General features: G+C 37.1%; 1 protein-coding gene across 7 annotated transcripts in view; it reads left to right on the forward strand.

Annotated features, from left to right (window-relative positions):
* LOC137286569 (anoctamin-1-like) overlaps window positions 1–18152 on the forward strand; it is a 40572-nt gene that overhangs the window by 17866 nt on the left and 4554 nt on the right. For 3 of the 7 annotated variants that reach the window (XM_067818500.1, XM_067818498.1, XM_067818503.1), the window contains 19 exons: window positions 3243–3287; window positions 4042–4062; window positions 6392–6540; window positions 7251–7369; window positions 7476–7531; window positions 9231–9334; window positions 10057–10191; window positions 10789–10949; window positions 11429–11511; window positions 12486–12557; window positions 12833–12910; window positions 13325–13534; window positions 13647–13795; window positions 14563–14617; window positions 14860–14960; window positions 15087–15223; window positions 15804–15956; window positions 16309–16361; window positions 16815–16993. In XM_067818500.1, coding sequence (XP_067674601.1) covers window positions 3243–3287; window positions 4042–4062; window positions 6392–6540; window positions 7251–7369; window positions 7476–7531; window positions 9231–9334; window positions 10057–10191; window positions 10789–10949; window positions 11429–11511; window positions 12486–12557; window positions 12833–12910; window positions 13325–13534; window positions 13647–13795; window positions 14563–14617; window positions 14860–14960; window positions 15087–15223; window positions 15804–15956; window positions 16309–16361; window positions 16815–16993 — 2060 coding nt within the window. The remainder of the gene's footprint in view (window positions 1–3242; window positions 3288–4041; window positions 4063–6391; window positions 6541–7250; window positions 7370–7475; window positions 7532–9230; window positions 9335–10056; window positions 10192–10788; window positions 10950–11428; window positions 11512–12485; window positions 12558–12832; window positions 12911–13324; window positions 13535–13646; window positions 13796–14562; window positions 14618–14859; window positions 14961–15086; window positions 15224–15803; window positions 15957–16308; window positions 16362–16814; window positions 16994–18152) is intronic. The other 4 variants (XM_067818501.1, XM_067818499.1, XM_067818504.1 and 1 more) reach the window with 2 other exon arrangements.

Consider the following 18152-nt stretch of genomic DNA (forward strand, 5'->3'; position numbering starts at 1 on the left):
TAATTCTATCTCAATACCAAACCAGGCTTTTAGTTTTACAGCAGATAGAGGAATTAATCTGCCTACCAACTGCAGCACTGATGCAGTATGTCAGCCTGATCTGACAACAGATTTTAGTGTTTCAGTGGGTAGTATGTGCACATGGAATCTCATACAGGAGATTAAACAGGTAGCAAAATGTGACGCTGATATGCTGATACACTGTGCCATTAGACTGACCTGCCCACAAACTGTAGTGTTACATACAGGATACTAGACAACCTTCTGTGTAATACCATTTTTATCAAATGAGTTAATGATTTGGTATCAAATGAGCAACAGTGAGTTGGATACTGAATCTTTCACAAGTTTACTGAAAATGGTGTTTTATGGAAACGAGTTTAATACTCTGTATATTGCTCTCCAACATAAATTGATAGAATCTGCAGCGAAATTGCCTACAGTGTGATGATTCTCAGCTTTCTGCGAGTCAAGCAAGGTGTAGTGCCATTGCGACAGTGGCATTAGCATTGTGATGTCATAACTGTGAAGTATTAAGAGGTCATATGTCTAGCGGCATTACACTAGTGTAATATTGCCATTTAAAGATTATACCTTCCACAAGAAATATCGTAGGTTCACACAAATATCAACTACAGACATGAGTAAAGAGTATTTAGAGAAATGAGACAATTTACCACAAACTATAGTACATGTATACCACTCATGGGAAAACATAAGATTCATACCAGATGTCTGAGTCAACATTGGTGCCTTGAAAGAAGTTTTGTGACATGCATTAGGTGACATTATATTGGTTTGCAGGTATGTGGCTTGCTGGAGACATGTGACAATGACATTTGACTATTGACAAGTGGTATGCTGAGTAACAGTGTCCTTATGGGGATAATTAAGTAGACTGACATGTGACAAGCGTTGTTGGGGATAATTTAGATATATGACATGTTTTTGTGTAGAAGAGTTAAGATCATGTATCTTTATTATAATTATTATAGGATATTTATATAGCGCACATAACTTGATGATGAATGAAAGGCCAAAACAATTTATCATATGATTGAGTTTTTATTTCCTTTTTGTGATGACAGCATGTGTACAAGAGAAGCTGGCATAGGAAGGTATTTAAATGTGATATTAGAAGAATGAGCATGTTTTGCATCTTAGTTTGCTACATGTCCAGCTTCTAACTTGCTGCAGAACTGGCTATTATCTTTAACACAGTCAGGTACTGCTGTATTCAACTGTAAAGGACTTTAGTAGAATACTTGATGAATGAAGTTGGCATACATTTATCAACTGGCATAAATAATGAATAATGAAACATTTGACATACACCAAGAAAATGAAGAAAAATGTCTAGTATTACTTTTCTTGCTGATCCGTATTGGCAATAATGTTTTAGTAGTTAATTGGATCACTGATATGCAAAGTGTATATATGTACACACTACTGCTAACTGTAGTGAGTTGTTTACGCTGTCTATCCATTATTTTGTAACACCAGTGAAACCAAGCAACTCTGACTATTTCAACACAAATCTTCAAGAGGAATAAAACAAAACACAATTCATGATCATGCTAAATATCTAGTGCCACATGTCAGTGTCAGTTTTGGGACGCTTTGCTATTGCTCAGTGTGGGATTTATCCATGTTTGTGACATGTTTAAAACAAAAGGTAGATTTCACTTCTTCATCATTTGTTTAACTGTCACAGGACCAACATGCAATGTACATGTTTCATGTCATGATTGAGGTTTAGCAGTCACATCTCCATGACTGGGATTTAACAGGCTCATGTCCATCATTTGGGTTTAGCTGTCAGATGTCTAGAATGGGGTTGAGCCTTCACATGTCAGTCATTGGGGTTTAACAGGCACGTGTCCATCATTGGGTGTTAAGCTGTTATAACCATCATTGGGGTTTGACTGTCACATGTCTCAGATGCAATTTACTTGTCACATGTCCAGCACTTTAAAAAAATGTCACATGCCTAGCAAGGCATATTACTGTCAACTTTTGAAAATGTTCTTCAGCAGTCGCATATCAACAAGGCTCACATGTGTAATCTGTGCAATAACCGTCACATGCTGTCTTTGTGTTATGGGTTTCAAGACGATTATGATCATCCATTGTAAAACAATTGTAAAACATGCTTTTAAAGTTTTAAAGACATCTTTAACTTAAACACAAGCCATAAAAATCCCAGTATTTGCAATGTCAGTGTAAAACAACCAGCCACGTTATAGTGCAAATAAACACTGCCAACTGAAAACATGTGACATCCAAAAACCTATGATCTGACAATGACAGGTAAAATAATTCTGTTTTCATACCCAATAGTGAAAGATGTTACAAGATTATCAGTTTGCAATATTAGCCACTTGTCCAGAGTCCAAGTTGAATAAGATTTCATCCACCAATAAAATCAGCTGAAAATGATGCCAAGAGCCATAGGATTTGTGACATAATCTCACTCTGTATCATCACATCCACTTCACCATCTTCCATTTCACTTGACACCCATTCCAGTTAGGCACACCAGTTCGTTGATTGGTCAGCATGTCTCATTCCAGTTAGGCACACTAGTTTGTTCATTCGCTGGCATGTCTCGTTCCAGTTCTAGTTCTCCAATGTTAGTGTTGGTAGTGACAGTGTTTGACACTTACACTGATGCTCTGGTCAAAAAGAAATATATGAATGAAATAAATACTGGTCTAGTGATGTAATATTTTGGGAACAAAACGAAGATGAATTCAGTTTGCACCACTTTTAAAATTATTAATTGATGAACTTTGGACAGGAAGCAAAATCTGTAACCATGGTAATATAAACAACCCGCAAACAGTGGCTACAATATTAACTGGTTTCTCATTCTAATTACACAAAAAAACTAATAATGCATTTTAGAACTCTTTTTGGTCAGGAACATTAGTTCTTGAGGAAATCCAACATGACCAGTAGATTTTTCCATGTGTTGCTGCTCTGAATGACTGACAAAGTCTGGTCTGTGTCAAACACTGTAGTATTTTACTGTTTCATTGAATCAAACTAACATCTAATGTGTTTTAGCTAACGTGTGTTTGCATTTTTTCTTATTCTTCGCTTTGTGTTTTTTTCTTCCTTCCACTTGTTATTTCCACCCGACTGGGTGTCGTGTGCCACCACTGTGCTGACTTGATCTACCGTGCGCATTGCTGTTGATGCTGTTACTGATGTTGCCATGTGGGCTGCTTGGCTTATAGACGGTGGTCTTACATAACATGGCTGACAAATACGAGGACTTGGAGGTACATACATCTACTTTCATAGTAGCATCTCACAAATTCCAAGCATTTTAATTTAAACACATGATAAGAGATCAATAAATGTATTTTATGTATGCCTGAAAGCCCAAAGATACTGTCACTATTTCATATTTCAGAATATATATATCTTATATATATTGCACATCCTGTTTTCCAAGTTAACTGATTATAAAAAAAAATGCTTTGCCAGATTATTATTAATCTGGGATTGGTAGTCGAAGTGTCCTTGTCTAATCCAGATACAGACTACTCCAAAGAGGTTAGAAAAACACCAGTTAACTATCATGTGGTTATAGTTCATATAATACTGAGGATTAGCTAGGATCATATAAAAGGGAATTGGTGTTTTGTAATTTCTTTGGAGGAGTAAATATGTGTGTATCATATGTGTTAGCTTATGCAGTAAATGGAACATGTGCTATGGTGTTCATCAGGTATTTTTTCATATTTTATTAACATTTTGTGATGTTATGGTTGATGGTAAAGTAACAGTAAATGTTCATCCAAGACACACATTGAACGGTAGATACACTGTATTAAACAGTTTTCCTCTGAAGTACATATATCAGCAAGGAAAGTAAATTGAATTAAGAACATTTTTAAATTGCTGTGTCTTCCTTTTCACCCCTTATTCAGAAAGTCATGATTTTTTTGTGTTTTGGTTAATGGATTCTGCAACAACTGTCTTACTGTCTTATCTGGCTCTGGTTTATATAAACATATTTGTCCCTTTCAGGTTTACAGCGTAATGAATAAAGTGAGATGTATTCCCTGTTCCCTAACTAGTGTTGCCCGTGTCATTGTAATACTTCCCACATTGTCCAACAATTCCACTCTCACAGCACTACAGCCCTGTTTGAGACTACGATGGGACACAGCTAATGTGTCTGACACCACTGTAACTACTAATCAAAAACTCATCTAAATCTTAATGATCATAACTTGGTGACGTATTCGTCACAAGGATACGCATATTCTTATGACTTAATAGATATCTCAGTAAACAAAATAATTGTTACAGTGTATGTATGGGTGTTAAGGAAATGACTGTTTTTAATGTGAAAAGATGAGCCATTCATTGATAGCATTTAAACCAACAAACAGAAAAGTACAATTTCTCAATTCTTACCTTTTTATTGAATGCCACTATTTTTTTGCATCATTGATATTGCCTGCACTTCTTTCCAGTAATGCATATCTTTTCTGGAATTTTATTACTTGTTCATTTAAGATTATCATAAGATGTAATTAAATTTATGTCATTTTCTTTTAGTAAATTCAATAAAGAAGTAGAAACAAGGTTTCAGTTTAATTGTCCTGATCTGTCAATCAAAATAAATAGAAAAAACACCTTGCTGCATTTGTATTTTAATAGAAATTTTGAAGGAAATGTCTGTGGTATTTGGTGTTTGATACCATTGCAAGACCACTAATATTATGAATAATGAATGTGATGCATGCTTAAAAACAGATAAAAGAAAATAAAACTAATACCATCAACAATACTTACATGAGAATATGAATTAAAGACATATGCATTGACATGAACATTAGAACACCTGCTGATAACAAACAATGATTTCTCCATCTACATCTAAACATAGATGTCGTCTTCGTGTTAAAGAAGTTCTCTAGCTGTAGAAACTGTTTTTCATCATCATTTCAGCTTGTAAGTGACAATTAAAGATGCAACATACACTTGAAATGAATTCAACACTAGAGCATGCACTAACATAAAGTGAGTGAGTGTAGTTCTAAGCTGATTTTAGCAATATTCCAGCAATATCATGGCAGTGGACACCAGAAATGGGCTCCACACATTGTACCCATGTGCGGAATCGAACCTGGGTCTTCAGTATGATGAGCCAATGCTTTAACCACAAGACTACCCTGCCACCACACACTTATGTGTTAGTCATATCAACACTGAGACATGCACTAACAACACCAGCAGTGTTGTCAACATTAGAGCATGCACCAACTACACCGCCATTAATACAAATAAAAATTGGGGCATGTCTGTCAATCTGAAAAACATGCATCCATGATAATCTTGTGTATTGTATCTCCAGCAAATGTTAAATATTGTTGACCCATCCACTAACATTGCTTGAGAAGAGATGTATTAATCTTTCTCATGAATCTAATAGTCATGGACAAATATTTCTAAAAATTTTTATTTGAATCAGACTCAGAACAGAATTATGATACTGAACTGTGCAGGGTATTTATCCTACTTGAAAGGAGATGTGACACACTTGATAATCAAGGATGCATACATATTGTGATCTTAATTTGATAACCAAGGAAACTCCCCAGGCCAAACATTTAGCACATTCTCTATGCATAGTGCTGTGACTGTCAGCTACAAACTGTCCAAATGATGTGACAACTTAGTCCCATGCATTCAACAAGAATTAATCAAGACCCCAAATTGTAAACCACATTAAACTGACATATCTGTCAGATTTTTTTCAGTCCTGTATCACATTGGTGTTGGTGATCAGTTATGTCAATGCCTGGTCTTTTCACTCTATTTGTGTTTGGTGACCAGAATGCATGTGTTTCTAACTCTGCCTGTCTGTCTTTCTGTCTGTCTGACTGTATATCTGTGTGGGTTTTGGTAATTAAGGAACCTGCATGTTGACATGCTCGTCAACTAATGGTCCCCCAACCTGGTCTATCATCCATCATCCATCACCTAGAAGCATCCCATCCAAGAGACTTGGATTAATCCAAAACAATGACATTAACACACTACTATGTATTTCTCCTCTAGAGTAATACAGTTATGTCAGTTTGCATCGTGATAGCTGGAGATTTCTCATAGAGCATGTAGAAGCTTCCCTAGTTCTTTACCATTTAGCATTTGACCATTTTGCTGCTTGGATGTCTTAGATGTTTTGTTCATAAACAATACTGTCATATCACTGATATCTTCTTCAGAGTTTTCTAGACATGTTTGAAATTGGACAAGTAAAATAAAAATAATTTCTGTATCAGTGAATTTCTCATTATGTTAAAGTTTTAACTGTTGTACCAAATAGATCTTCATGATCAACATGCCTGAGTCTCATGTGTTTTAGAGTCCCGTGCAGGCTGTGTCAACAAGAATATGGAGCTCGGTTACCGGCTTCTTCAAGCGGTTCCTCTCTCCCTTCCAACTAGACCAAAATGTCATGCCTCCTGTAAGGAGACGCTACACATGCCCCTACAGTCGGAACAAGAAATATTTGTAAGTGTACATACCATATTATGAGTTGCTGTGTCTGTCATTGATTTTCAAGATGTTGTTTCGTTGTCTGATAACCTCTTGTAATGCACAATCTTTACATTGAGCAGCTAACGTCACCTTTATTATAAACCTTCTTTGCTATGAGGTGTTAGGTTCTCAAAGTTTTGTTGATTTTGTACTGAGATTTAATTTGAAACTGATTGTGGTATGATAGACTTTGTAATGTATTTTATTTAGGTTTATTTTGAATGATAAAATTTCACAAAGTGAACTTAATATCTGTTATTCAGATTTACCATGACAGGATTAATCATGACATTTTAGGAGCTAGCAAGCAAAGATATTGGCTGTTTGAGATAATATAAAAGTCATCTTTTAACCAGTATATATATTATAATGTTCTCAGAGCCAGTGCTTCAGGAACAATTTTATGTCCAAGATGTGCTGATATGTATTTGATACATGGTATTTTCGGTGTCTTCTAAGTATTGTATTTTGTCCTGATATGGTTTTTTGATCGAAACACATGACACTGTGATTTGGAATTTCTTATTGAAACATCAAGTGTTTTTTATGTATTTGGAATTACAAAGTTTAAGTAGTGATAAACTCTTTAGGATCCATAGTTACACATTTATACACATTTCAAGAATTCAGGAGGGACAGTGATGTCAGATAAGCTCACCTAATGATATGTTTTGTTTTGCCAGGTTTGAGATGGATGACAACAAGCAACTTAAATTTTCAAATGCTGTAAGAAGCTGGATCGTGGATTACATTTTGAGAAGGAAAGCTTTCAAGAAAGATGAGGGAAAAGCATTTTCATTTGGTATGTTACAGCCAATGATCAAGACTAACTATGCCAAATCCATGACCTCGTTTATTATTGAATAAAGGTACTTCATAGCAGTAAAAATATGTGTATTATTTTGCAGGTTTGAAGAAGATGATGGCTGATGGATTCTATGATGCAGCTTACCCCATGCATGAGGTCAGTCTGTGCTGAGATCAGTGATAGGTCCACAGTAAGAATGTTAAGTAATGCTCTTGTAAAGTAATACACTTGTGTGAGCAAGTGCACATCTTACAATCCTTTGGGCATGGTGGCAGCTCATTACAGTAAGATAGTGGCCTTTTAGGTAGATATGGCAAACATTTAATAAATCACATTTGTTTTTCAGAAGTCCTCCTTGGAATACATATAAGCATGATTATGTCCATTAAAAATGACAGTTGTAACCATATTTTGCAGGAAAATATTTATAAAACAAAAACTTTGTCGGACATACTCCGGGCCGAGGCCCAGTCTTTACTTCACAAGGCTGCCATCAAGGTGGCACTCCACTTATTTCCTGGTTTATAAGTTGGAAGATGGCATTTTTGGTCACTGTCACATCTGGTAGAAAGTCAGGGACATACACACTATGTCTTCGGATCTGGAGCTTTCTGTTTTTCATAAGTATCATTCCTGATTCCTGTCAACCTAAGATCAATATGCTTACCTAAGATTTCATGTGACAGCGCCTGTCGTTCTCCCAGTCTTCACAGTTCCTGCATCCGGTAACACTCCGTAATGCGCATGTGTTGGACATGCTCTCTCATGATGGATAGTGTCTACGATTTGAATGGCCTCCATTCACAAGGGCTTAACTCCCCCAAGGGATGAAAGGCTGACTCAGTTCAAACAGTGCTCAGTTTGGCCAGTCAGTTCTTCGCAGTGGACAGAGTAGTCCCTCTCAAGCTGAGTGAGCTTTATAGATGACTAACTCTGTTTGCACTTAGTTTTGGGTTCTATCCTTCACACTTATATCGGTGGCAGTATCTGGTGGTAGCCCCACTTTAGTCCCACTATGGTGGTCAGTGCCTGGCTTTAACTTTCCATTTTTCGCTGCTTAGCGGTTGTGTGTTATGGGCAAGTTTTCATCTTGGTGAGTAGCTTATATTTACACTCTCCCAAATGTTGGGTTGGGGAATGGGACTTATAGATGGGTGTATTACCAATCAGTGAATCAACAGTAAAGGCTTGACAGTGTAGGTCCTTGCCTTAGTCACCCCTCCTCTCAACCTATGAAGGTCCCGGGGTAGAATAGGTCTTTAGCAACCCATCATAAAAGGTGACTATGCTTGTCGTAAGAGGCGACTAACGAGATTGGGTGGTCAGGCTCGCTGACTTGAGCTGGTGAGGCCCTGTAAGGGTGGTGTCGCAAGACAAAACAAAGTTTTTGTTTGGTAAATATTCTTTTGCAAAATATTTTTGCAAGTGTTGTGGGATTTTTAATGGACATGAAAATACTTATATGTGCCACAAGGACGACTTTCTTCAAAGAATTCATAACCTCTGTAGGATTGTATAAATTTTCAAGTTTGAAAAATAATTCTTTAGATATTTCTGATGTTCAGTAGTGCATCTGTTGTTCTTGAAATGCTGGTTAACTCCCTTGTAGAATGTGATTTGAAGAATGGATAGTTAGCTTTTTGTTTATTGCTGCACACTCCAATATTCATTTATGTGGCATGGTCTGGATAATTGAGACTGGGCCAGACAATCCTGTGATCTATAGCATGAGCATTGTTCTATGCATTTGGGATGCAATGACATGCTCTGTGAATTTTATTGATTCATATCTGCCATGAATGTTGTACTGTAAGGTCCAACAATATCTGACACAAGGAGATCTATGTCATTTCAGGGTCACTGGAAGCCGGGGTCTGCCAACAACCCACGCAAATTGCTCTATGACTACTGGGCAGGATGGAAGAGTTTCCTCAAGTTTCAACCTCATGACTACATCAGGTACACATTCGTAGCTACATTACAACATCAGGGTTGCATACTTCTCATTTTTTGAATGGAATGGAATTCAAAGGAGTACCAGTAGCCTTCTGTTTCGTTTCATGTATGTGCCACAACATCACTATTCTTGTGACAACAGGTAAATAAACAAAATACAATACTTTTTCAGACAAGTATGTCTGTAAATGACCATGCACAATTGCTGTGGTGCATATATCCTACTGTTTCTAAATTATTTCCTGTTGTATGATGCATTTTTTAACCCGTACATATGCTGATACTGCCCTTATCTGGAGCCCCTTAACTGTATACTACATAAAGGGAGGTCAGGGGTACTTAGACTACTTTGCTGGGGTACATTACTATCCTTGTAGTTTTTTTATGTTAGAATGATGGCAAGGACCTTTTCTTTCTTTATTCTTAATCTTTAGGGCGGTGAGGTAACCTGGAGGTTAAAGCGTTAGCCTGTCATGCTGAAGACCCGTGTTCGATTCTCCACATGGACACAATTTAGGAAGTCCACTTCTTGCGTCCCCTGCTGTGATATTGCTGGAATATTGCTTAAAACTGTTTAAAAACACACTCACTCACTCTTTTCTCTTAAGCTGACACAATATGATACAACTGAAATATATTTCAAGTGCTCAACCCAACTCTTTAGTTTTCCTAATTATAGAAATGATATCCATGCATTTGCACATGTATTCTTGTTTGTATTCCAGAAATTACTTTGGTGAGAAGATTGCCATATATTTTGCCTGGCTTGGTTTCTACACAACAATGTTGGTTCCTGCCTCGATAGTTGGTCTGATAGTGTTCATCTATGGCTGTGTTATCATGTACACAAATGACGTGACGTAAGTAAACTACGTACTGTTTATGTGGTCTAGTAAATGGGTGATAGTCAAGATTTTTGGATCACATGGTGAGATTGAACATTCTCAGTGTCACAGAGTATAGATAAGCTGCTAAGATCTCTTCTTGTTCCTGGCTCTTGAAAGTGCTGACCCATGAAAATCCAGTGTTTGATTTATGTCCCGTATTATCCCCTGTTTGTCATAAGAGGCAACTAATTTGATTAGGTGGTCAGGTTCACTGACTTTGTTGACACATGTCATTGTATCCCATTTGTGTAGATCAGTGCTAATGTTGACTACTGGATTGTCTGATCCAGACATAAAACTGGAAAAGTTCTTAGTGATGAAATCTAAATACACTCACACACTTTTGAAAATGCACTTAGTCCATGTATTACACTTTGTGTTATTTGGAAAGATATTTCTCAGCGGAATAATATAAACATCTCCCTCTCACACACTCATGGATCTAATTACATTTTGAGCGTATGAAACTTGACATCAGTCTTACCTTTACTTTGACTTCCTTGATTAATGATATCATTACTATGTGCTAGTCTCCAGTATATGCATGTACTAGTGTTTGTTTCCCTGCAGGGCTGAGCTGTGTGATCCCAACAACAACATCACCATGTGCCCCTTGTGTGACCGCCAGTGTCCCTACTGGAAACTACATGAGGCATGTACTCATGTATCTGTCAGCAGGATATTTGACAATGGTGCTACAGTCTTCTTTGCCATCTTTATGTCACTGTGGGGTAAGGATACCATTTGGTTTATGGCCATGCACTTCACTTTTTATCCACCTTGAGCATCAGGATTTCAGGAAAAGAATTTACATCAAAACATGTTTTTAGTGTATTCATGAAATCTTCACGATAATATGTGTATGTGTTCCATTGTTAGTATAGGTGATCACCTTACCACAGTGTGCACTCCATTTATGGTGCCCTCCACCATGATATTGCTGGAATATTGCTATAAGCGGCATAAAACAAAAGTTCTTTCCTCACTCACTCACTCTTACTACAGATTTGTCAGATGTTGAGGCTTTGCAATATTTACCGGTAAGTAATAACCTCAACAGAACCAGAACTCACTTTCTCAATCATGTCATAGAGATAACTTCAGACACTAAGATAATAATCTATCTTTCCCTTGACTGGTCCCCTGATTTCAACAGTGTTGCATTATTGCTTCAGGAATATATGTGATATTACTTTACAAATAATTTCAGGTACTCTGTTTCTTGAGTTTTGGAAACGTCGAGAGGCCACGATCCAGTACAAGTGGGACCTTACAAACTTTGTTTCTGAGGAGGTATGTTAACAGATTGGCTTACTGTTATTTCTAGTCATCTAAATATCTGTTACTTCATATTTAGGAGCTGAAACATGTCCATTATTTGCATTATAATGGAAAAGGATTTTGTCATGCAGAGCTCCAGATACGCTGCGTATTTGTGTATAATATGCAGCTGAAAAGTTGGCATATGCAAGAAAAAATATATGTCAGCATATGAAAAAACACTAAATATGTACATTTGCTCTAAGTAGAACTAACAATGTGTATTTACCCTGTACGTCAAAATCATGTTGCATGTCATATCAATTCAATCCATTCGAAACAAACCTTAAGCTTTTCCATCTCCAAGTTTTCACAATTAAGAGAATGTTGAATATTTGAAGATGCATTTAAGATGGGCAACACAGATAGAATATCAGTCATGTTTTGTTAACCCTTTGCTGATTGGTCCATCTATAAATAGCTGTATTCTCTCTACATTGTAAACAATGGATAATGCCTAGAGCATGTGATCAAAAGCTTAATCACACTCAAAATGAAACAAAACAGAAAACTATTTCATTAGAAGACTGCTAGATGAATTAATAGGCAAGTGCTGTGTTTCACTATGAGATTCAATTGATGGTGATATCTAACATTAGCTGTTTGTGGCACTAAATGAGATGTAGACTAAGGCACAAAATATTTCTCAGAGCATGAGTGTATAAAGCTATCTTAGCTATCAGCTTTAATTTATCATTATTTGTCATTCATCTTTAACCTGGAGGATCGTATATTATTTCTATTATCGAATGAAAACATGTTGCACCTATAAAACTTCTTATTTGAAATGAATACCAGATTTTAAAAAAGTGGTAGATATCAGAAAGTGTAGGTACCCATTTGAAATTGGAAATACCAACTTAAGTTTCACAAGTATCGGTATCATACCAAAATGGCCAAATGCTTATCTCAAGCTCTTGTCATGAACATAAAGTGTTGTTTTATAGGAACCTCCGAGGCCTGAGTATTTGTCCCAGTTGGAGGGTTGGCACACACTGAAAATCAACCCAGTTACAGGGGTGAGTATCTGTCTGATTGACCCTCTCCCACACACACACCTCACCCCCCACCCCCACAGAAAAAAAAAACAATACGCAACTAACAAAAGATATGGGAACGCCCTAAAATTTGATAGTTAAATGCAACTTATTGCGACATGTTGGAACATGCAGTGAAGAATTTGTTGAGTATGTCTTAAATGGGAATTAAAGCCTCGCTTCACTTCACCTTACTATTGTTCATATATGTATTTTGTTATTTGTTCACTCGTTATCTTGCTTTGCTTCGGTTTCAGATTAAAGAACCCCACCTTCCATTCTGGAGGCGACGTTTCCCAATATTTCTGTGCTCCTATTCAGTCATGATACTACTGGTAGGTTCTGTAAATTGAAATGGATGTTTCCTTTTAGTGCACTTTTTCTCTTCTCTTCAAGAAGTAGTGGGATTGAGTGATCAGGCTTGCTGACTTAGTTAACAGTAACTTGACCCGTCATCTTGTCAAGATTTCATACATCATTGTTCATGCTGTTGATCATGGTATTGTATGATCCTGATTATTTCTAGACCTCTGCCATATACTGAGTGTAAGGAGTTCATAAAAAAAACAACCAATCAAACAAGTGTCCCCTTTAGCAGTTTTTCAGACCTTATCAAATGAAAGACCAATGCAAGGTCATCGACTGATGAACATTTTGTCAATGAAGTGAACATTCTGTTCTATTTGGTAATAAGAGATGTGATGTTGGCAGGCAACCTTATGCCTTTACTTTTGTCAATTGGTTTTCAGGCTCTCATGGCAGTAGGTGCAGTGATTGGAGTGATAGCTTACAGGGTGTCAACATTGGCTGCATTACAACTGATCAGAAAACAGGAAATATTCACTAACAGTAGTGCCGTTACCGCCAAAACTGTCAATCTCATCTACCAGAATGCCAGTCTTTTGACAACAGTGACAGCTGCCTTGATCAACCTGGCTATCATCCTACTGCTGAACTTTGTAAGTACCAGTCCCAAATGTCTGAGTGATCTAATGATAGTTTGTAATGTTTGTGGGATAGACTTCTTCAGTTACATATGGTAAATTCATTGCATTAATTGTTTTTGCACAGGTGTATGGGTACCTGGCTTTCTGGCTGACAGACTGGGAGTGCTTGCGCACACAGAGCGAATATGACAGCAGTATCACTTTGAAATTGTTTGCACTGCAGTTCGTCAACTACTTTTCTTCTATCATCTATATTGCATTTTTCAAGGGAAGGTGAGTAGATCCTTGTAATGTGATTACTACAGAATACTTGATGAGTCATTGTTTGCTAAATTCATATAAACAGGTGAATCAGTGTGAAATTGTAAAATAATGGATTACTTTAAGGATGTGGTATTTCATAAAAATACTGATACATCTATACCCACATGAATATTGAGAAGGCCAGTAATAGACACTGCTACTGTTTCACCACTAAGTTTCTGTTCCTTAGATTATGAGAGTAAACACTAGTCAGAACTTCCATTTTAGAATGTGAATAATCTAAACACCACCATCAGTGTGTCCTTTGTTGTGTTTTTGATCTCATGGTTAACTGAAAAAGGTTTTGAAAAGGAGGGTTGAATCAACAGAACTAATGAGTGATGTTAAGATATAGTACACTGTAAACTCTTCAAACACGTATTCATGAGATGGGGGAAAAGATTGGGTAAGGAGAGGAAATTTCTATAACACAGAAACTAAGGTCACAGTCAGCATTATGGGCATAAACATATCCATCAGAAACAGTTGTGAGGGCCATATGTTTTCCATTTTTGGTTCTGTGATGTATTACTCCACTCTTGCTTGACAACGGGATAAGGATCCATACCGAAACGTCGCATCATATGCAATAAAGAAGTTGTTATCCATAAAGAATCTTACCCTCTTATCACTTACCAGCTTCTAATAATGCCAATCAAACAAATACCCAGGAGATATCGAGGATGGAACTGCCTCAGCAGACATTCAACTGTGTTGTGACATATCTGTGTTCGCAGGTTTGTTGGACGTCCTGGGAAATACAGGACTATTTTTGGAGGACGTCAGGAAGAGGTGAGAACAGATGTGGTTGTCATTCCTGTTGGAAGATATCATCACTTTATGTACAGGGATAAGATTGTTCTGTGGATCTGGTTACATTAATGGTAACTTTTGTTATACATGCTGTTGTAATTTATGTAAGTTCCACATAATTCATAGTCTCACAGCCCCCCAGCATGCTTTCATTGTGACTAAAAAGCCCAGAAATAGTATTGGTATGCAGCTTTGAGCTATGACAAACTTGTATATTTCAGTGTGAGGCTGGAGGCTGTTTAATAGAGCTGTGTCTTCAGTTAGCTATCATCATGATCGGGAAACAGCTCATACAGAACAACTTTGTGGAGATAGTGCTGCCGTAAGTTCTTCTGATGTTATGTTTGAGAAAATGAATGCTATAAGGTGAACAACATCAGCAAAGTAATGCAGGTCTGTTAGTGCAATACAGTTCCAGTTGCTCATGTTACAATGCCTTGTGATGCAGGAAACTTATCAAATTCATCAAAAAGAAATGTGCAAAGGAGACGCGAGAGCAGAAGCTAGCAAAGACGTCATGGGAGAAAGACTATAAGATGACAGCTGCACAGACCACAGTTTTGTTCTATGAGTACTTGGAAATGGGTAAGTTGCATCTGTTGCATCACTTCAATCCTAAACAGGCTAAGGTGAAAGCCATACGAAAAAAGAAATTTTACAACTGGTAGACAACACTAGAGTTGGTGAACATGATTACATTTAATATAGCATTTAAGCAAATTATTGTAAATTATTCTGTGCTTATATAATCCAGATAATGAAATAGTACTAATGATGTCAACTTAGTTTGAACTGAAAAATGTATTTCAATGAGTAGTATTTTTGCCTTTGTATGGGGGCCTACTGTATAAAGATGTTTACAATACATAATCTCAGCCAGATTTCATGTATACTGTCTACATTGATGCCTTATGCTGAATATCACTCAGAAAGATTCAAACAATTTTTACAGACATTCTTTTCAAAACTTTTCATACTGGTAAAGTATATTTTGTGGATGATACAAAATAAATGTTGATGATACAGGTTGTTAGCTCTTTGATGACTATTAAATCAAGTTACAAATGTTAGTCAGTGCCTGCTATCAAAAACAATATAGAACAGTTACATGCTACCTGCTACAGTCATGGAGACATCTTGATGATTGTAAGCCTTTTCCTTTCAGCTCTACAATTTGGGTTCCTGACATTATTTTGTGCTGCCTTTCCACTTGCCCCTATTTTCTGCCTGCTGAACAACATCATTGAGATTCGCTGTGATGCAGCCAAGTTTATAACACAACTTCGCAGACCAGTGGCAGATCGGGCAGCCAATATTGGTGAGATAATTTTTGATAATTCACAGGAAATCAGATCAGTAATTCTACGTATCAGCATTTCAAAATTGGCAGAAGAAGTGTTAAATTAGTCTGCCTTTTTCTTAAAGGAAAGACATATATACAAGTTATCCATGGAATTCCACATTACTGTAAACTCTGGGTACTACTAACTCAAAGGGACCACTAATTTTATTTTTTTAAGTTAATTATGTCTACACATTTCAGCTAAAATATACAGCAAGTGTTAGGTCTTTGTCAGGTCATTATTATAAACATAGATTCCTTAGGTTGCTGCATGACAAAACCGACTTTCTGCTGTTGTATGTAAATATCTCAATTATATGTGTTACAGGTATTTGGTACAGTGTTCTGTATGGCCTCTCAAGGATTGCAATCATCACCAATGTAAGTCTGTTGTGCTAATATAGGGTTTACAAAATTACAAAGCACATAGATGTTGTAATCAAAAGGAAACCTGGACACTGACATTTCTGTCTAAGTGTAATCGTCTCGTGAATGCAAAGTACACACATATTGTATCCCAAAGGAAGCTTGATTTTGACAGTTCTCGCATATCTTAAACCAATTTGAACACCAATATAATTCATTTTACTTTTTGTCATTTTAAGTATGTGTACTTTTATTCCCCTATTGATCTGTTATTGCCATAAATGGTGATGCCAGCTTAGGGTGGAGTAAGTGTTAGTTAGGTTATGACACCAAGGACCATATCCAAAAATCGTTCCTAGCACTATGCCATTCATAATCCTATGATAAAGTATGTTTTAATGTTAGCAGTGCTTTTTCTGGATTAGGGCCCAGATGCATTAACTGACTGTTCCTTAATCTGTTGGCCAGGCATTTGTGATCTCACTCACGTCAGATTTCATCCCTCGACTGGTCTACACTTTGCGCTACAGTGACGATGGAAGTCTCAAAGGTTACGTCAACTACAGCCTTGCATATTTCAACACCAGTGACTTTGAGGAAGACCATCGTCCATCAGACAGCATTATTTTTAATGAAGCAATATGCAGGTCAGTGGTTTCTACTCAGTTTGTCCACATTTGAATCTAGATAAATGACTAATATCAATAAGTCTTGTGGCTAGAATGTACTGGCTACCTGTTAGTTGGTTGTTGTTCGACGCTGCACTGAGCAATATTTCAACTATATATTGTTGTTTCCTTACTAGTACCTGTGAAGGTCCCGGGATAGAATAGGCCTACAGCAACCCATGCTTGCCATAAAAGGTGACTGTGCTTGTCGTAAGAAGCGATTAACAGGATTGGGTGGTCAGACTCACTGACTTGGTTGACACATATCATCAGTTCCCAGTTGTGCAGATCGATGCTCATGTTGTTGTTCACTGGATTGCCTTGTCCAGACTTGATTATTTCCACACCGCCACCATGTAGCTGGAATATTGCTGAGTGCGGTGTAAAACTAAACTCACTCACTCACTCACTCCTTACTAGCGTTGTGTCAGTATTATTCCAACTGTACGGTCTGTAAATAATCAAGTCTGGACCAGACAATCAGTGATCAACAGCATGAACACAATCTATAGCTATCTAGTATAAGAAGATGCTCCTGAAGACCAACACTAACTTGGTAATGTAGGAGATATGCACCACAGCAGTGGTGTACAGTCTTTGAATCATTTATAGATGTATTGGTATGAAATATATTTTGCTGATTTGTAAACAGTGTCCCATGTTTGAATTTTCATGATAGCGACAAATTTGGATTTTCCTTGTCATGTTTTGGGAATCCTGGGTGTTATGGAAACCGTGTACCACAGCAAATCAACTCGGTTAAATTTGATTGATCAAAATTGCACATGTGTATGTGTATGTAAACATGGCGGCACAGAAACAAATTGCAAGTTTCTCTCAGAAATAGGATTTGATTGATGACTTTAAAAGCTTAAAAACACAATTTGTCACACACATTATTGCTTGTCTCAACTCCCTACAGTGGACATCTCCAAGATGTATCGTATCTGTAACATAAATCACTCTCCTAAAGCCCAAATTCAAAAGACTGAGTCCTGGAAAATTGTTTGCTCCTGTAAGCACAGATAATCATAGCCTATTAATAGCAGCAAAATCGACAGAAATTGACACTGATAGCCAACCTTTGGCTACTGACTAATGAAAGAGTTTAGCATAGACCGAGCACCAGAAAAAACAG

Source organism: Haliotis asinina, chromosome 6, assembly GCF_037392515.1.
Source record: "Haliotis asinina isolate JCU_RB_2024 chromosome 6, JCU_Hal_asi_v2, whole genome shotgun sequence".
Taxonomy (NCBI): domain Eukaryota; kingdom Metazoa; phylum Mollusca; class Gastropoda; order Lepetellida; family Haliotidae; genus Haliotis; species Haliotis asinina.